The following is a 15,548-nucleotide window of genomic DNA, read 5'->3' as shown; positions in this document are numbered from 1 at the left end:
GGCTTTGCCTCCAGGAGGATCTTTTTATCCGGGCTCCAGGGGGGCCCAGGCACCCTTGTTAGACACTGTGGAAGTTGGAAACCTGTGGCCAGAGAAGCTAGTCTTCTGCATCTTCTAAAACCTACTCTGTGAGCCCTGCATGAAAGGGCAGTCCCCTGTCAGACAGTTGGGCAACTCAGGCAGTGCCCATATGATTCACAGCAAAGCAGAAGGCTGACAAGCTTCCTGCTAATTTGGTACATAGATCCAGCCAGCATTTATCATTTGGGCCATGAAAGCATTTCCTTTGGAGGGCCAGAATTTTTTAAAAAAGTCCTAACAGTGTGTTGGTACCTGAATAATATGTTAGATTCGATTAAGCATTCACTTAGGGTCACATTAAAAGTTCTAAAGCAAAGAAAACAGACAGCAGTCTGTAGCAGATGGCACTGCTTAACATGGAAAACAGGGCTGCAAACTCCAGCGACGGAAGAGACCCAGTTGGGCACCTAAGCAAGCAAAGAGCCCAGGACAGGAGTGAAACAGGTGCTGCCTAGTGCTGCAGAGTGGGTGGCATCTTAGCTTCCCCAAAATGTCGCTGCACGAGAATGCCTGCTCATAGCCACCAGAGCTTCTAGATTATTTTAAGAGAAATAAAGATACGCATTTTTTAAAAGATTGAAATAATCCAGTTTATCCATGTTAGCAAATAATTGACATTAACAGCAATCAAATACAGTATATCTGAGGAACCCTTGGGGTGGATTTGGCCCATCCTGCTTTCCCTCTTCTTTGTTGGCCACCAGTGTTTTCTGGGGGTCTAGTGGAAGCTGTGGAACACCTCTGCAGAAGGGATTTTTCTGGATGCCTATATAGCATCAGGAAATTCCAACAAATCTCATGTATAACTTCCTCAATTCAGAAGGCAGGAAATAAGTAAAGTTTAGGAAAAGATTGCTGATGGTAGTCTCTCTGCCTGTGCGCCTCAAAAGAGACCTTCCATAAGGAAACCCTCCCTCACGACCTTCCCAGGCCTAAAGGCTGTTCTTCCCATATGTGTGCTGCAGTCTGAAAATCAATCATGTGGGGGCGGAGGAGAATGGGTGCCTAACCCTTGGAATGTTCTAGAAATGCCACTGGTATGCTGAGCTGCCCGAGTGGAGCCCCAGAAGGTTCCCGAGAGGAAACCACACTGCACACTGTGTGCCAAGACGTCACAGAATACAGTAGCTCTGCCATTTCCCCTAGCAGCTTAGTGACCACATTCTCTGGTGAAACCCAAAAAGCTATAGGTTTGAAAGGAAACACATTTTCAATACAGTGTCCACGTTGTGATAAGAACAAAGGCAAAAATGGAATGTTTTGCAGAGCTGAGAGAATTTGGGATGGGAGGGTGAAACATGCTCTTCCCTAAACCACCACATGGATAAGAATTGTGAGTTAGTCAGGTATGGGGTAAGAACAGGAGTGAGATCTTACACAAACTGAGTATGTACATGGAGGAAAAAATTTCACACGATTTGGTACTAGAATGCATGGTATCTAGGCACAAGAAGAGGTAGCCAGTCTGAGCTTCAACAAGGTGGAGAGAAAGAGAATCAGTCTATGGGTACTGTAGTGGTACCTCAGTTCACAAACACTTCTGATTGCAAACAAAAATGTTTGGAAAAATTTTGTTTTTGTTTGCAAACTCTACATCGGGTGACAAACACTACTACACCACCTTTCCTGGACAAACACAAACGTGACCATCTTTTCCAAACTTGTGGAGCAAATTAAGCTCCTGAACTGAGTACCACTGCATTTCCATGCATAGTACCCTGGCCTTTTGTTTTTAATATTTCCATTGCACACACTGACCAGGATACGGTGAGGATTTAGAATTATATTAGTGGGGTTATAGAGCATGTGACAGCTTTCTTGGGGATGCCTCTCTCCAGAATGAAGCCTCTTGTGTAGAAACCATCCTCTGAGAGCCATACACTGTAGGAGAAGAGAAAGGATACACTTGGTCTAGGGTCAGGATTTATTGACTTCATCTGTTTAAGAAGGGGAGGAGGGTTCTCTGCATGTTCACTTTTCAATCCTAAGTACAGCTGCATTTCCCAAATCATGTAGGCATTTGTCTTTCTGTGCCTGGTTTATTTTGCTTACTATAGGACTGGGGGGGCTGGGGATTTAGCTCAGTGGTTCTGCTGCCTGCCTTGCAAGCACAAGGTCCTGAGTTCAATCCCCTGTACCAAAAAAAAAAAAATAGAATAAAAAAAGAAAAAAAAAGGACTGGGGATTTAGCTCAGTGGTGCCTCACCTGTCTTGTAAGTGCAAGGTCCTGAGTTCAATCCCTGGTACCGAAAAAAAAAAAGGTAAAATATTTTGCTTAATATAATATCTTCCAGATATTTTATATCTGTGGTTGGTTAAATCTGCAGGTACTGAACTCATGGATGTGGAGGGCCAATTGTATTCTATTTAGTTTGCTAAATTTATTTGCCTATGTAGTACTTTTTCACATATTAAGACCAATTAACATCAAATGAACAGCTTTGTAAAATGAAGCTAAAAGTTGATTTCATAGAAGTAGAGAATAAAACCGTGGTTACCAGAGCCTAGGAAGGGTACGGGTCGGGGAGGGAAGATAGAGAGAAGATGTAGTAGAGAGAAAAAAAGAACTTCTAATGCTGTATAGTAACAAGCAGGGTAACTGTGGCTGACAACAATTGAAAGGGTCAGGGATTTAGCTCAGTGGTTCCGCCACCTGTCTCACAAGCACAAAGTCCCGAGTTCGATCCCCGGTACCAAAAAAACAAAAACAAAAAATAATTAATTGAATAAGTCAAAGTAAATAGAAGTTGTTTCTGCATCTTCTAATCTATTCCACTGATCTTCGGGTCTGTTTCTTTGCCAGTACCATACTGTTTTTATCATAGTAGCTTTGTAGTATAGTTGCAAGCTGGGGATTGTAAATAGAAATAGAAAAGACTGTAAGTATTCCTAACAAAGAAATGATAAATATCAGGGGTAAAAGATATGCCAGTTACTCTGATCAGATCATTAAACAGTATATATGTATATATTAAGATGTCATATTATAACATATGCAATTGCTATTAATAAGATAAATGATTAAAATTTTTAAAATCTTTAAAAATTTCTAAAATTCAAGGCAAACTGGATCTGTACTGAACATGTAAAGATTTTTCTTGTCACCATCTCCTAAGCAATACAGTATAACAACCATTTAACATTTACATTGCATCACCATTTTTGGTACTGTAGGTACTCTAGAGACGATTCAAAGTATACAGGAAGATACAGAAAATCCTACACCATTTATATAAGGGACTTGAACATCAATGGATTTTGGTATCCATGAGAGTCCTTGAACTAATTCTCTGTGATTCTGAGCAATGACTTTAGTCATTTTTATTTAACTGCAAGATTTCTCAGCACTATGTACATAGGCTTATGTACATGGTGTCTCTTCAAGACAGTGGTTCAGAAAGCACTATCTTCTAAATTTGCTGAACACAACAGTTTTACTTTTTTAACAGAACATCCTGTGAGGCTCTGGATGTACTGAGCCAAGAGTTACTTTGCCCTAAAATAATGTCTTGGACATAGGGTAAAATTTCAAAGGTTTTATCTACCTGGGAGACAGACCCAGTTGGAATCACAATAGAACCTGTAAGTTACTAAATACACAAGGAGGAACAGAACTTATGACCTCTCGGCAAGGACTTCATTTTCCAGCCTTATCCTTGCTTCCTGGCCCCTCCACTATGGGTTGCTAAGCCACATACTGGTTACTGCACATTATCTGGGATGTGCCTGGCTCTGCTTCTTGTCTCGGCTTGCCGTAAGCCCTTCTGCTTAAAATGACCCTCTCTCTCATGCTGGAATGCTGCTTGTCATTCATCTGAGATACAGTTTCAAGGCAGCTTCTGCCAAGAAGTTTTCCCTCCTCGGTAGCACAGCTGGGTGCTCAGCGTTCTGATGCCTCTGCCCTGTTGACTTTGGTGTCTTGTCTTCCGTCATGAGGGGAAAGATTTCAAAGTTGGGATAGTGTGGTCCTGGTGGGCCTGAACACAGTACAGTGCACGTCATGGAGGCGAGACAGAGGAAAATAGAGTTTGTGTGCCAGACTTCCCTCTCCCTAACTGAGCAACTCTGGACAAGCCATCTCTGTCTCAGTTTCCACATCCAGAAAGCGGGGATAATAAGCAGCCCACATCAAAGGGTGGTTGGGAGGGACCCAAGTGATCTCCAGGAGCCCGGTCCCCTCCCGGGTCTGGGTGGACACCATCCTCATTGCTGCCACGCTTAACTGCAGTGCTATGATGGAAGGAGGCTAGGTAAAAGGCTGCTGGAGAAGAGGTCTTTAAGGAGTAGGCTTAAAAAAAAGGATGATGTATAATTAACAGAGTGGTAGTTGAAGGTAAATAGGCCTTTAAAATACTTAAACTGTCTAAGTGTGTCACCTCTAATCCTGTTTACATGGTCAATTTGCTTAACCAACTCTTCCTTCATCACTTGCCCTGTCTTAATGATCACAGTTCTGAACTAGATGGGTCCCAATGAAGTAGGTGTCACTGTACCACTGAAAAGGAGGAGGAGGAATACAACACTTCAGTGAGCCTTACCCACCTCAGTCCCCTTTGAAGGATAGAAGTGGAGTTTAGAAAGTTAAAGATGAAGTAATGCTGGAACCCACTGTCACAATGTCACTTTTCCCTAAGACTCAAGCAACAGCGTCACGAAAAAAGGTGTTGCCTCCTCTAAGACTGGTTCCATCCTCCTGGTTCTGCCTGCGATGGCATGGCGGGGGGGGGGTGTGTGCAATTCCCAGTGGGGGTTCCACCTGGTGAGTGCAGAGGCTGGGGCAGATAGGCAAGAAGTACACTTTAAAGTAAGATGGTCTCCATTAATTTGCCCTGAACTTCTTAGCCATTGTCCCACTACTGCCTCTCCTCAAATGCAGGGATGTTTATACATGACAGGACTACAAACATAATAGGTGCCTTTTTTCCTTTCTTTTCATCATGCTCAATAGTCAAAGTATCTCCTCAACACATGTCGGACTAGAGGAGGGCAGTGTCAACCACAATGGCAAATCTAGCACTAAGTGTGTCCCTGGGTCAGACTCCAAACCATCCAGGCCCCATACCTCATGTTAGAAAGAACAACATGAGAGCAGAGACTCAGCTGCTGTGAGGTAGGGAACAGACTCTGTACTTTCTGAATCTGTAATTGAGTTGGAATTGGGTTGGATAAGCCCTGGAGGACAAAAGCACAAATCTTGTATGTGACTGAAGCCTTTTTATCGCCACTTCAATACACATACCCTTCCAATACTAGATCTGCTAAAATCCAGGAGGTTTACAGTCTGGACTCAGCCCCTATTTTCTGCCCCTCTTTCTCCCTGTTAGGTCCACATGGCAGGATGACATTCGGCCTCACCTTGGGCTGGTGATACAACTGCGGACCTTCCAACAGCAGGGACAACCCTTCACCTATTAAATGCAAACCCTGTTATATCTTGTTTCTGATGCTTAGCCAGGATTGAGACTCACAGCTCAAGAATGGTAAATTTCTGCTTCCAGTTCGTATTACTGTTGGATGGTACAGTTACAAGTCATGGGTGCTTAAGCATTCTATCCCTAGTGTACCAGCTGGAGTAGAGTGGGGGTGACAAAGCATTATTTTTAGATGAAAAGAGTCATTCTGGCATGAATGGTTGGCTCCCTTTTGTGGGGGCGAGCATTTCCCATCACAAATAACATTGCCTGGGCTCTAGTTCCACAGTGATCATTTCCTTCTTTTCTCAAAGAAGATGGATTGGCCAATAGATGTTACAATGAGGGCATCAGTGTGCTATGCTGGGCACTGACTTAGCTGCACTGGGCAGATTTGCCAGCAGGTTTCTGAAAAGGTTTGAAAAGCCCTGGAGGAGGCAGAGTGATAAAGTCCTCAGGCTCTGGAGTCATAAGGTTTAGGTTCAATTTTGGCCCCATCATTAACAGGGTGACCTTGAACAAACCAAGCTTCAAGTTTTCCTTCTATACAATGGAAAGAGTGTTGGCTTTGTACAGTCCTGAGGAGAAACAGTTCATGCCTGCATCAGAGTAAAGCATCCAGCAGAATCTGTGCATGTGAGTGGAAACATGCATGCGCTTAGAAGAAATAGACTGCAAAGCCCTAGAGGGGTCACTGCCCTCTTGACCCCTCTTTGGCCCCCATGGCTAACCACTGAGTGACATGCCAGCCACATGGGAGGGAGGCACCACTGGAAGCTGTGTAGAGAAGGGGATGAGGACATAGACCCCACTGGGGTTCACATTCCTCTCCACTGTTGGCTGGCTCTGTCTGTGGCAGGTACTTGCCCAAAGCTTCCTTTCATCATTTGTAGGATGGTGATCCTGAAAGCCTTCGTACTTCATCAGGAAGTTGTGAGGATTAAATCAGATAAAGCTAGCTCCATGCTTAACACAGAACCTGACACTGTTCAGTGGCTGATTATTTTATTGATCTTATTTCCCTGCTGGCTGCTTTGGGCATCTGGGATGTGTCCTCTTTACCCTCAGTGAGTAATAACATACTTGGGAGATGGAAAGAAGAGATGAATTTTTGAGCCTGACTTTGAAGCTGTGTTCTGCCACACACCAACTATTAGGAGTCAGGCACCCCCTCCAACCTTTAGTTTTCTCATCTCTAAGGTAGGGGCTATGAGTGCCTCCCACACAGTCCTGCTGTAGGGGAATGGATGAGGTTGTGCAGGCCAACACTGTGTGCCATGCCAAGTATATGAGAAAAATGGGAGAAACAGTGGAACCATTTTTAAAGGGTGGATTTCTTTTTCTCAGTGAGTGAAAGATCACCTGAAGGCTTGATGACTTTGTTACTTTCCATATTCTGCGGTTAGGCGCATGCTTGAACAATTTTAATTTTAATCAGAATACTCTGGTGCTATTTTTAGGGCTTCTGGTCCTGAGTAGTAGATCTTTGGCCTTTGGTGTACAATGTCTTAACCTTGAGGCTCTGACTGGGCTACAGTCCAGCCCCTCACAGTTATCAGCCCTGCATAGGTTTGCTCTGATACAGGGACAGGAAGAAAGGTGGAGTGACCTGCTTCCGGAGACGAGAACCTGCACTGGAGAACTTGCTAGAGTTCACAGAAGGCCAGTCTGATAATGGCGACAGTAGGAAATGAAAGAGGACTAAAGAGAAACAAAGGCAAGTAAATCAGGATGCCAAAGCAAATCTTGGGCCTGAGCAGAATTGCTGGATTTGGAAAGAGAATTCCTCAGGCAGCTTCAGCCGAGCAGGGATGAGTAGGACCAGTGGCCAGGACCAAGGAGAGGGAACAGGGAGCAGCGGGCAGGGCCAGGGCTGATCCCTTTAGCAATAGGGTGCACCTGCTTTGGGCCCTGGGAGGTGAAGTCCCCAGGATCCGGATAGGCTGGTTGGCCTGGGGCTTACCTTGCAGGCTGTTCCCATTGGTGCTGGTGCAGGTTGGAGGTGGGGAGGTCTGGGGTCTGACAACAGGTGCGAATGCACTCTTCTGTTTCACGGCCGAGACCATGTTGGCTGGTGAGAAGGAAAAGATGCCAGAGGAGCTGCTGCAGTTGGAGGGGAGGCTTGTAGAGGAGGCCATGGTGGGGCTGGATGGCACAACTGAGAGAGACAAAAGCAAGGAAAATCAGGGCCCCTGTGGCATCTGGAGACTAGGAAGCTCAGATCCCACCCTTTCCTGGCCATCCTGCAGGGGCTTGATGGGCATGAACCTTCCCTAAACTCTTAGGTCCTGTCCATGTTCAGCATTTGGTACTTAACATGTTTGTGTTCCCTTTCACAGTTGGTGATCTTCTGTGGTTTACTGTGGGCTTGCTGAGTGTCTAGGGTAGTAGTATACTAGGCATTGGACAGAGCACTTTCCATCAGGGGAAATGACCCCTTCTAATCAACCCCAGGCAGTACCCAAATAAACATGCTCACTGAGCACACTATGGAGCAGAACACAGATGCGTCTTCCTTTGCATTTTTTTAGGTCAGGAAGCAAAAGTACGATGCCTTCTTATAATGGATAGGGCAGCAAAAAACAGCAACAGAAGTGGGCATGGCCAAGTCTGTGGAGAAAACCAAAGAGGGCTGCACAGAAGAGGTGTCAGGAGCACGGCAGATGGGGATAAAAGGAGGCCAGCCTGAGAGGACGTAGTCACCGATAACAGAATGAGGAAGAAGGTAGGTGGAAGTCAAGGCCAGGGTTCCAATTTAAGGCACTGGCAGATGGTGGTGTGGGTGTGGCTTATTCTCTCCGGGAAGTTGTAGGTCTCTTAAGGATGTGACAGTACCTTGATGCTCCACAATACAGAAATGGGTAGGCAGGATGGCGGGTGGGTAAACAGACTGCCAAGTGCAATATTTGTGGAAGATGCAGAAGTCCAAGTTCTAAAGTCTTCAGACTCACCTCCTATGGAGCTCTACATAAATGTTTGTGAATTAAGCAGAGGGCTAGCAGCTTTATGTAAATACTCATGGGCTGGTAGTAGTGGGGATGTAGATAATCAACAATGACAGAACTTTGGCAATTCAGAAAGAGAAAACCCAGCTGCTTGGGGCATGAAAGAGTCTGGTGAATGTACGTTCTGTACTAATCATAGTCCTCTGCCTGGCATTTCATCGTTTGCTTAGGGTTATTAATCTCTTGGTCACTTCAGGAGACAGAGATTTTGCACACACTATACCAAGGCTAATGTCCATTTCCTGTAGAAAATTATGAATCTTGTCCAGTGATTTCCAGGCACTTAATCCGAATCCTAGGCACTTCCTCCTGTTTTATGTTTCATATTATTCAATAAATATCAATATTTCTTCGTCATGCACAAGAATCTTCACATTCTTTTTCATGTTGTCATTGACAAAGCAACATTAAGTGAGAAGTCTATAGCATATTTTTTTACATCTGAGCAAACTGAAACTCAAAACGCCAAGAGACATAGCTAGAGTGTGGTAAAGGAAAGAATCAAACCCAAACTCAGTGCTCATTCCACTAGCTCACCCTGGAAAGGAAACAGATCTCCAAAGGAAAAAGTCCTCTTCCCTGAAGCCCACCAGGGTCCATCAAACTATGTGGGTCATCTAATCCTTAGCCTACTGGCTTTGGAAATTTAGAGAAGTGGGACTCAAATCGGTCATAGGCAGCAGCTGCCACGGGGGAAATAACCCCTTGTCCTCAGACCGAGGCACTACCCAATCGAAATACACTAAGTGCTTTATGGAGCAGAACACAGAACTGACATCCTTGGAGTTTTCACAAACATTTTCTAAACTGTACTTTTCTTTTAATGAGGCCAGCATTTTTATACATCTCTTAGGATTTGTAAATGTGAAAATACGTTCAATAATAACACCCATTTAAATTGCAAAACTACTGCACTGGAGGTTTGATTTTTAAATATTCGTAGACTTGAAATCCTGCTGGTTCACTGAGGAAGGCAATTAATCTCCTTGGCAAATGTGATCATTATGTGTATTTAGAGGTGGGGAGCTTGGGGGGCTGGTTAACAGAGAAAGGGGTGAAATATAGTCAAGCAGCTCCATTTGTTACATCATTATTAGTTATCAGCCACTATACTAGAAAGTGTGTTCACCAGTGGAATGTCTTATTTTATTTTTTATTCTGTTGGAATTTTTCAACATGAATGGTTTATGAATAATTAAACATTACAGAGGCAAAAATTCAAATCAGCTGGGCTTTGTGTTTATTGTTTTATTTGCATTCATGCAAATAAAACCGTCCCATCTGAGGGCTTATTTGAGAATTTAATACTATATTTGTGAGCACTGAGGAAATCAATTAATGGAAATTAAATGTTCTAAGTTTCACAGTCTGACAGATGCAATCTCAGGCTGAAGTCACTGGGTGCCTGTACAGGCTTGAAAAGGGAACCAATCCAAGCCCCTAAATTGAATTGCTACCATATAGCAATTAGTTTATTGATTTAATTAAGAATGCCACCTTTTAATTTTCAGGTCATGACTGAAACATTTTCTGACTGACTAGATGGGAGAACACTGAAATGATAGATGTATGAGGAACAATCTTTCAATACCTCAGGATCTAATGTGAAACTGACCCTAAACATTAACTCTGCCTCTCTGTCAGACAGCCGTGATATATGCAGAGTATTTGGGGAATTTCAAGTGTTCAACAAACTGCTGGCTCCAAACAAAGTATAGTAGAAAAATAAAATTTAGTTATACCTTGAGCAAAAAAAGGAACCTACAAACTATGTATACTTTCAGAAGTAACCCGTAAAGGTCAAAGATGACATTTCCTCTTTGAAAAGATTAGTGCATCCCTTTGCACTATGGATGACAATATTGTTTTTTAATATTTTTAGCTAAGGCTAGTTTTTTAAAATCATGACTATTCTTTCACCAAACAACGCATCTTCTGATTTTCTACAAATGTCTATGAGTTTGACCACATCTTACTTATCAACAAAGTCCCTCACTATATTCAAGATGTACTTGGTTGCATATGTAAAAATTCTCAGAGGGAAATTGAGAGATTGTGAAGACAACTCACAACATTTTATAGAGAGATGCTAGTCTGGCGAGGTTCTTTAGATGTATTTTATATATAAAGATGCCAATTTGCTGAACTACCTTAGATACGATCTAAATGTACCTGAATATATCCCTTTAGCTAAACTTCTTTAAAACAAGGGACAAGGCACCAAAGAATATTTGTTATGTGTTTTATCTTGCCAAAGTTTCAGAAAAAAATAGAATTAAAAAATTTTTTTAAAGAACACACTAAACACAATGAGGAAAAATCCAAGCATTAAAAAATAAAGAAATCATTTTCCTTGAGGGGAGCTTGTAAGTTTTAGACTGCTGTTACTACACTATAGCACCACAACTTATTCTCTTTCTATCACTGTCATTATGGCTTAGTTTTCTGAACTTGTTTCTTATGTGCCAGGCCTCAGAACAAAGCCAGAGTGAGCACTATCATGCCCACGTCTCACAACAGTGGATGGGGGGTGCTAATTCCTTCCCTATCATACAGGTGAGAAAATAGAGGCTTGGGGAGGAGACAAGTTTGCTTAGGCTTCCAGTTAGTAATCAGTAGTAGCAAGCATCGACCCTATCGCCATTTGACTTTAAGCATGGTTCTTGGCATGACATTCTGGGCCTGCTTCTGGTTCCAACAAAGTTCTGACTGCTGGGACGACACTGGGTGTGGGCAAGCTGGGAGCTCAGAAGTCTGCTGCATTGGCAGCATGACAAGGGCAGTGCCCTGCAGAGGGCCCTCAGACAGAGGAGCCCTTCTGTGATGTGCTCTCCTAGGGAGGAAAGATGGAAGGACAAGGACCCGCATCTACTTACTGGCATAGGGCGAGTTGGCAGCTGAGCCGTTGAGGAAAGTTGGGGAACCACCCAAATTGGACATGGCAGCAGAGCCGTATCCGTTCATGCTTGTGGTGACAGAGTTATAGTTGGTCTGCTGGGGGGTGGTGCTCGGCACGTATCCATGCGGTGACACACTGCTTGAGTTGCGGGTGAAGCCTGAAGTGGGGGACAGAACCAAGGGTGAGGGTAGCATTCAGACAGCAGCAATCCCGGAAGACTCGGGGCAAAGCAGGACTGCTTCTTGCCCCTTACCACAAACCCTGAGGGAAGGGAGCGGGTGATTCATGTGCGCCGGTTGGTGGTGCTAGCTCTGTGATTAAAATGGGAAGCAAGCGAGCAAAAGACACATTTCTTAACAGATCATAAATACTTAGCAGGGCCATAAGAAGTGGCAATGCAGGGCCTATAAATTATCATTTTGGAGCAGAAATAAATCCCAATCTAAGAGATGTACCCTGGAGTTAGCAGGTTCCTATTCCTTGGGCAGGAATGATGTGCTCTGGCCCCTCAGAACTTTAATTCCAACCCTCTTTGGGGTCTGTCATGCATGGTTTATGGTGAAAGTCAAAGGTAGAGAAGGCTAAATGCATGCATCCTTTCTAGCCCCCATACCAGATTTCCAGACATGGAAACTAGAAACAAAATCCTACAATAACATTTGATATATGAGAACTAGAAATCTTATTGGGAAGAAAATCTTCTTTAAATAAAAACTTGTTTTATGTCAAGGTGGAGCATGAGGTTGGGATGGGTCAGGAAAAAATGGGAAGGAAGAAAAGAGCAGTCTTCTGACCCTGGTTGGTGGCTTGCGACGCCTCCGAGACATTCACAGCCAGTTGTCCACTGAACGAGTTCACACCCATCATCCCTGCATGGACCGAGGTGTTGGCGAGGGCCGGAAGCTGGTTGTGGTTGCGAGGGACACTGTAGAGGGCCTCTGCGATGTCGGCCGCTCTCTTCAGGATAATTTCCTGAAAAGTCAAAGGAACATCCCCTTCAGCTGTCCCAGTCGGATGATTACTCCCAATCATGCCGTTTTCCAGGTGCTTACTGCCCACCAGCTACTGTGCTCAGGCTGTCAGTGGCTCACTCTGTCCATGCCTACATCTCTGCCTCTGCAGACAAACCTGTGAAGTTAGTCTCATCATTGTGCCACATCACAAATGGGAAAACTGAGGCTTGGAAAGGTAAAGAAATCACTTAAGAACACTCCTTGTTTAAGGACAGAGCTGGGGTTCCAACACTGTCTGACTTTGAAAGCCCATTATAGTTAGTACATGCAGCACCCCGGCTTTTCCTTCTCTGTATAATACATGGGACCCTGAGGCTATTGAATGAGAGGAAGAGAAGGAAAAGGAGAGGGGGAGAGGGGGAGAGGGGGAGAGAGGGAAGGGGTAGTGAGAAGGAGAAAGAGAGACTGTGACTCATGTTCCCTTGACCTAGGATCCTGAACTCAGGAGACAAAAAAGAGTGAAGGATTTGTCGTACTTATAGTTTCCTGAGCAATTTGAGTTTTATATGTAGAGTTGCTCTATGAGACAGAACCAGACAGCACTATTCAGGCCTCATTGTACTTTTTTGGGAGAAGAAATCAAACCCCTTTCTCCTCCTAAATTTGCTTGAAAACCTAAGAGACATAAAATAAAGCACCAGTAACTCTCTTCTTCAATTATGAAGTACATTCCCAGTAGAGATTAGTTTTAAGTGGAGTACTTTTTCTGGTAAAGAAAAATGATTCAATAGAAAAGGCAATAAAAGATTACAAAAGAGAGAAGGGTTGAATAGCCCTGCAACATACCATATCTGAATTACTTATGCTCTTAACTCATGAACATGGCTTTTATGTTTTCTATGCTTTTTCATACAAGAAGGAACCTGAGATCTTGCATTAAATGAGGAAGTGCACAAAGCTATGAGACCCAGAATGCTCACCTGGTTGTTGTGGGGCATCCCATACAGGGCTTCCACCAGGTCTGCAGCCCTTTTGAGTATCACTTCCTGTCAAGAGAAAGTAGATACATTCCTCTGAGTGAAGACAGGTTGTCATTATCTCTTCATATTATTACATTCCAGTCTTTCTGGCCGTACTTTGCTAAGGTACAGCTATAAAAGTAGCACCTTGGGGATCCCCAGAATGCTGCTAAATCACCAATTTATCCATGTTCACATACACACTTAATCAAGTCAAAAGGTGAGCATCATCGGTACTGCAAGATAAAATACATTACTCAATAGTCTGCTATAGGCACGATAAAGCACTCATATGTTTATTGCTGAATACAATTCCGGGATCATTTACTAGATTACTTACAATCGATGTCATTCAGTGCATGTTATGAATCTGTAAGATGTGTTTATTTTGCACTTAATTGCTTATTCCAAGAACCATGACCTTATCAGACAGGTCATTTTCGAGGAATTTCCAATCAATCTTGAGCTACTAGAAGCATGTAGCATTAAACTTCTTTTGTTTATCTCTCTGGTGTGGCAGAGGCATGACAGAAGGGGGTGAACTCATGTACTGAGGCAATACGCTGTTTATCTAAGCCTCTTGCCTAAAAATTCTCCTCTCCTCAGAAGCCCCTCTGTACCAGTTTTCATGACTGACAGTATGTTTCTTTTACGGAAATTCTTTGCAGTGTCAGTATTATTTGTCATTTTCCCTTTTGTGCCCTCCTTCTCATCCTAGATAAACACTTTGGTGCTTATTCTGGTTGAAGAAGAACTGCCTCCCTCTATTAATTTAGCTGGGCTTCCACATTTAACTGGCACAGTTCTAATAACATGAGATATGCTAAAAAATGCATGGGCTGGTAATTTTTTCATTCTGACAAAAAGAAATCATTCTTCCTTCTTTTTTGCCCTAATTATCTGAAAAGTTGTTTATACTGGTATGTGCAAAGGGAGGCAAAGCTAAGCTGCATGCATGCACAAATGAAAGTTTAGCAGAGAATCAAACCCAAGAGTGGGTATGATTATCAGAGGTGATTTGCAAGAAGATTTGTTTACTATTTCTTGCTGTTGGGAAAGTTTCAAACAAAAGTTTAACTTTAAATATTTTACACAATAGAGTTCTGCATGGAGAAGCAGTTCTGTTCAATTTTCATATACTGCAGACACTGATCAGAAAATAGGGATATAATTGCATTCATTTTGCTGTCACCATAGCCTCTTCAAAAATCCTTGAACAACTCTTGAAATGACAAGCTTTTAGATACATATTAGCATTTTTCAATTTTAAATTCTCTATAATATAAGATGAAACAGTTGTCATACCGTAGTAAGTACTTATGACATACATAATGTCCTAAATTCAAAAATGAGATAGAGGGGTTTTCAGTTCTCAATAAACATTTATGCCTCCCTTATGCTGCCTGACCCCCTTATAAAACAATTCAGTGATTTTTCATGTAGGGAGTGAAAGGAATTATATAATCAATTGGGTTTGGACCAATATATCTGAAATCATTTCTTTACTTCTTAATGCAACCTACAAGATAATTTACTACTTTTTGTTTGCAGTATCGTCTGACCAAGCAGCTAATAATTTACTATGATGTGTGTGTGTGTGTGATAAACCCTATCCTCAGATCAAATTCAGCTTGTGCCTCTTTCACTAAAACCTCGAGGCTTTACCTGGCTCCTAAGAAAGATTAAAACGAAACAGATCAAGTTAGTTTATTTGCTAAGATTTGACTTCTCTGAGTCTATGTTCAGTTATTTCCTCAAATAAATGTCTATGCCAATGTTTTGGCTTGGTAGAGAGTATGTTTTTTTCCAATGTAGGAAAAAAAACCCCAAAACAAGTCTTCCATTTGTCAAAACACAGTAAGGTGCAGAAAGACACTATGCTTGTGAAGTTCACTCCTGCGGCACTATAATTGGGGACTTTCAACACACCCTTCCTTATCTTAATAAATTTCACAGAACCAGGAAAGAGAAAAGTTCAAAATTAACTCAAAGGTCTTTGAAGGTTTTATAACCCTGGAAAGTTCCATCCTTTCGTGTATATGATGTACTTTTGTCTTACATGTCATTGGTAGTAAAGTTCTGATGATATAGTTCACCAGGTATTTTGGTACCAGGGCTGGTCACCATTTAATCCTTTAGGGTGAAGCACATGGATCTTGTCTCCTCAAGTTGAAGCCTTC

The 15,548-nt window shown here is 42.8% G+C and overlaps 1 protein-coding gene across 12 annotated transcripts in view; it reads right to left on the bottom strand.

The window, feature by feature from the left end:
* Ebf1 (EBF transcription factor 1) overlaps positions 1–15,548 on the bottom strand; it is a 405,540-nt gene that overhangs the window by 2,642 nt on the left and 387,350 nt on the right. For all 12 annotated transcript variants that reach the window (XM_021240444.2, XM_087194903.1, XM_021240448.2 and 9 more), the window contains 4 exons: positions 13,330–13,395; positions 12,191–12,368; positions 11,374–11,553; positions 7,456–7,650 (listed from right to left, as the gene is read on the bottom strand). In XM_021240444.2, coding sequence (XP_021096103.1) covers positions 7,456–7,650; positions 11,374–11,553; positions 12,191–12,368; positions 13,330–13,395 — 619 coding nt within the window. The remainder of the gene's footprint in view (positions 1–7,455; positions 7,651–11,373; positions 11,554–12,190; positions 12,369–13,329; positions 13,396–15,548) is intronic.

The sequence above is a fragment of the Heterocephalus glaber genome, unplaced genomic scaffold (genome assembly GCF_053883595.1).
Source record: "Heterocephalus glaber isolate CG9 unplaced genomic scaffold, H.glaber_assembly_v1.0 deba00001606, whole genome shotgun sequence".
In the NCBI taxonomy this organism is placed as follows: Eukaryota; Metazoa; Chordata; class Mammalia; order Rodentia; family Bathyergidae; genus Heterocephalus; species Heterocephalus glaber.
The sequence above is the reverse complement of the archived record's forward strand: the minus strand, read 5'-3'. Positions and strand labels throughout refer to the sequence as shown.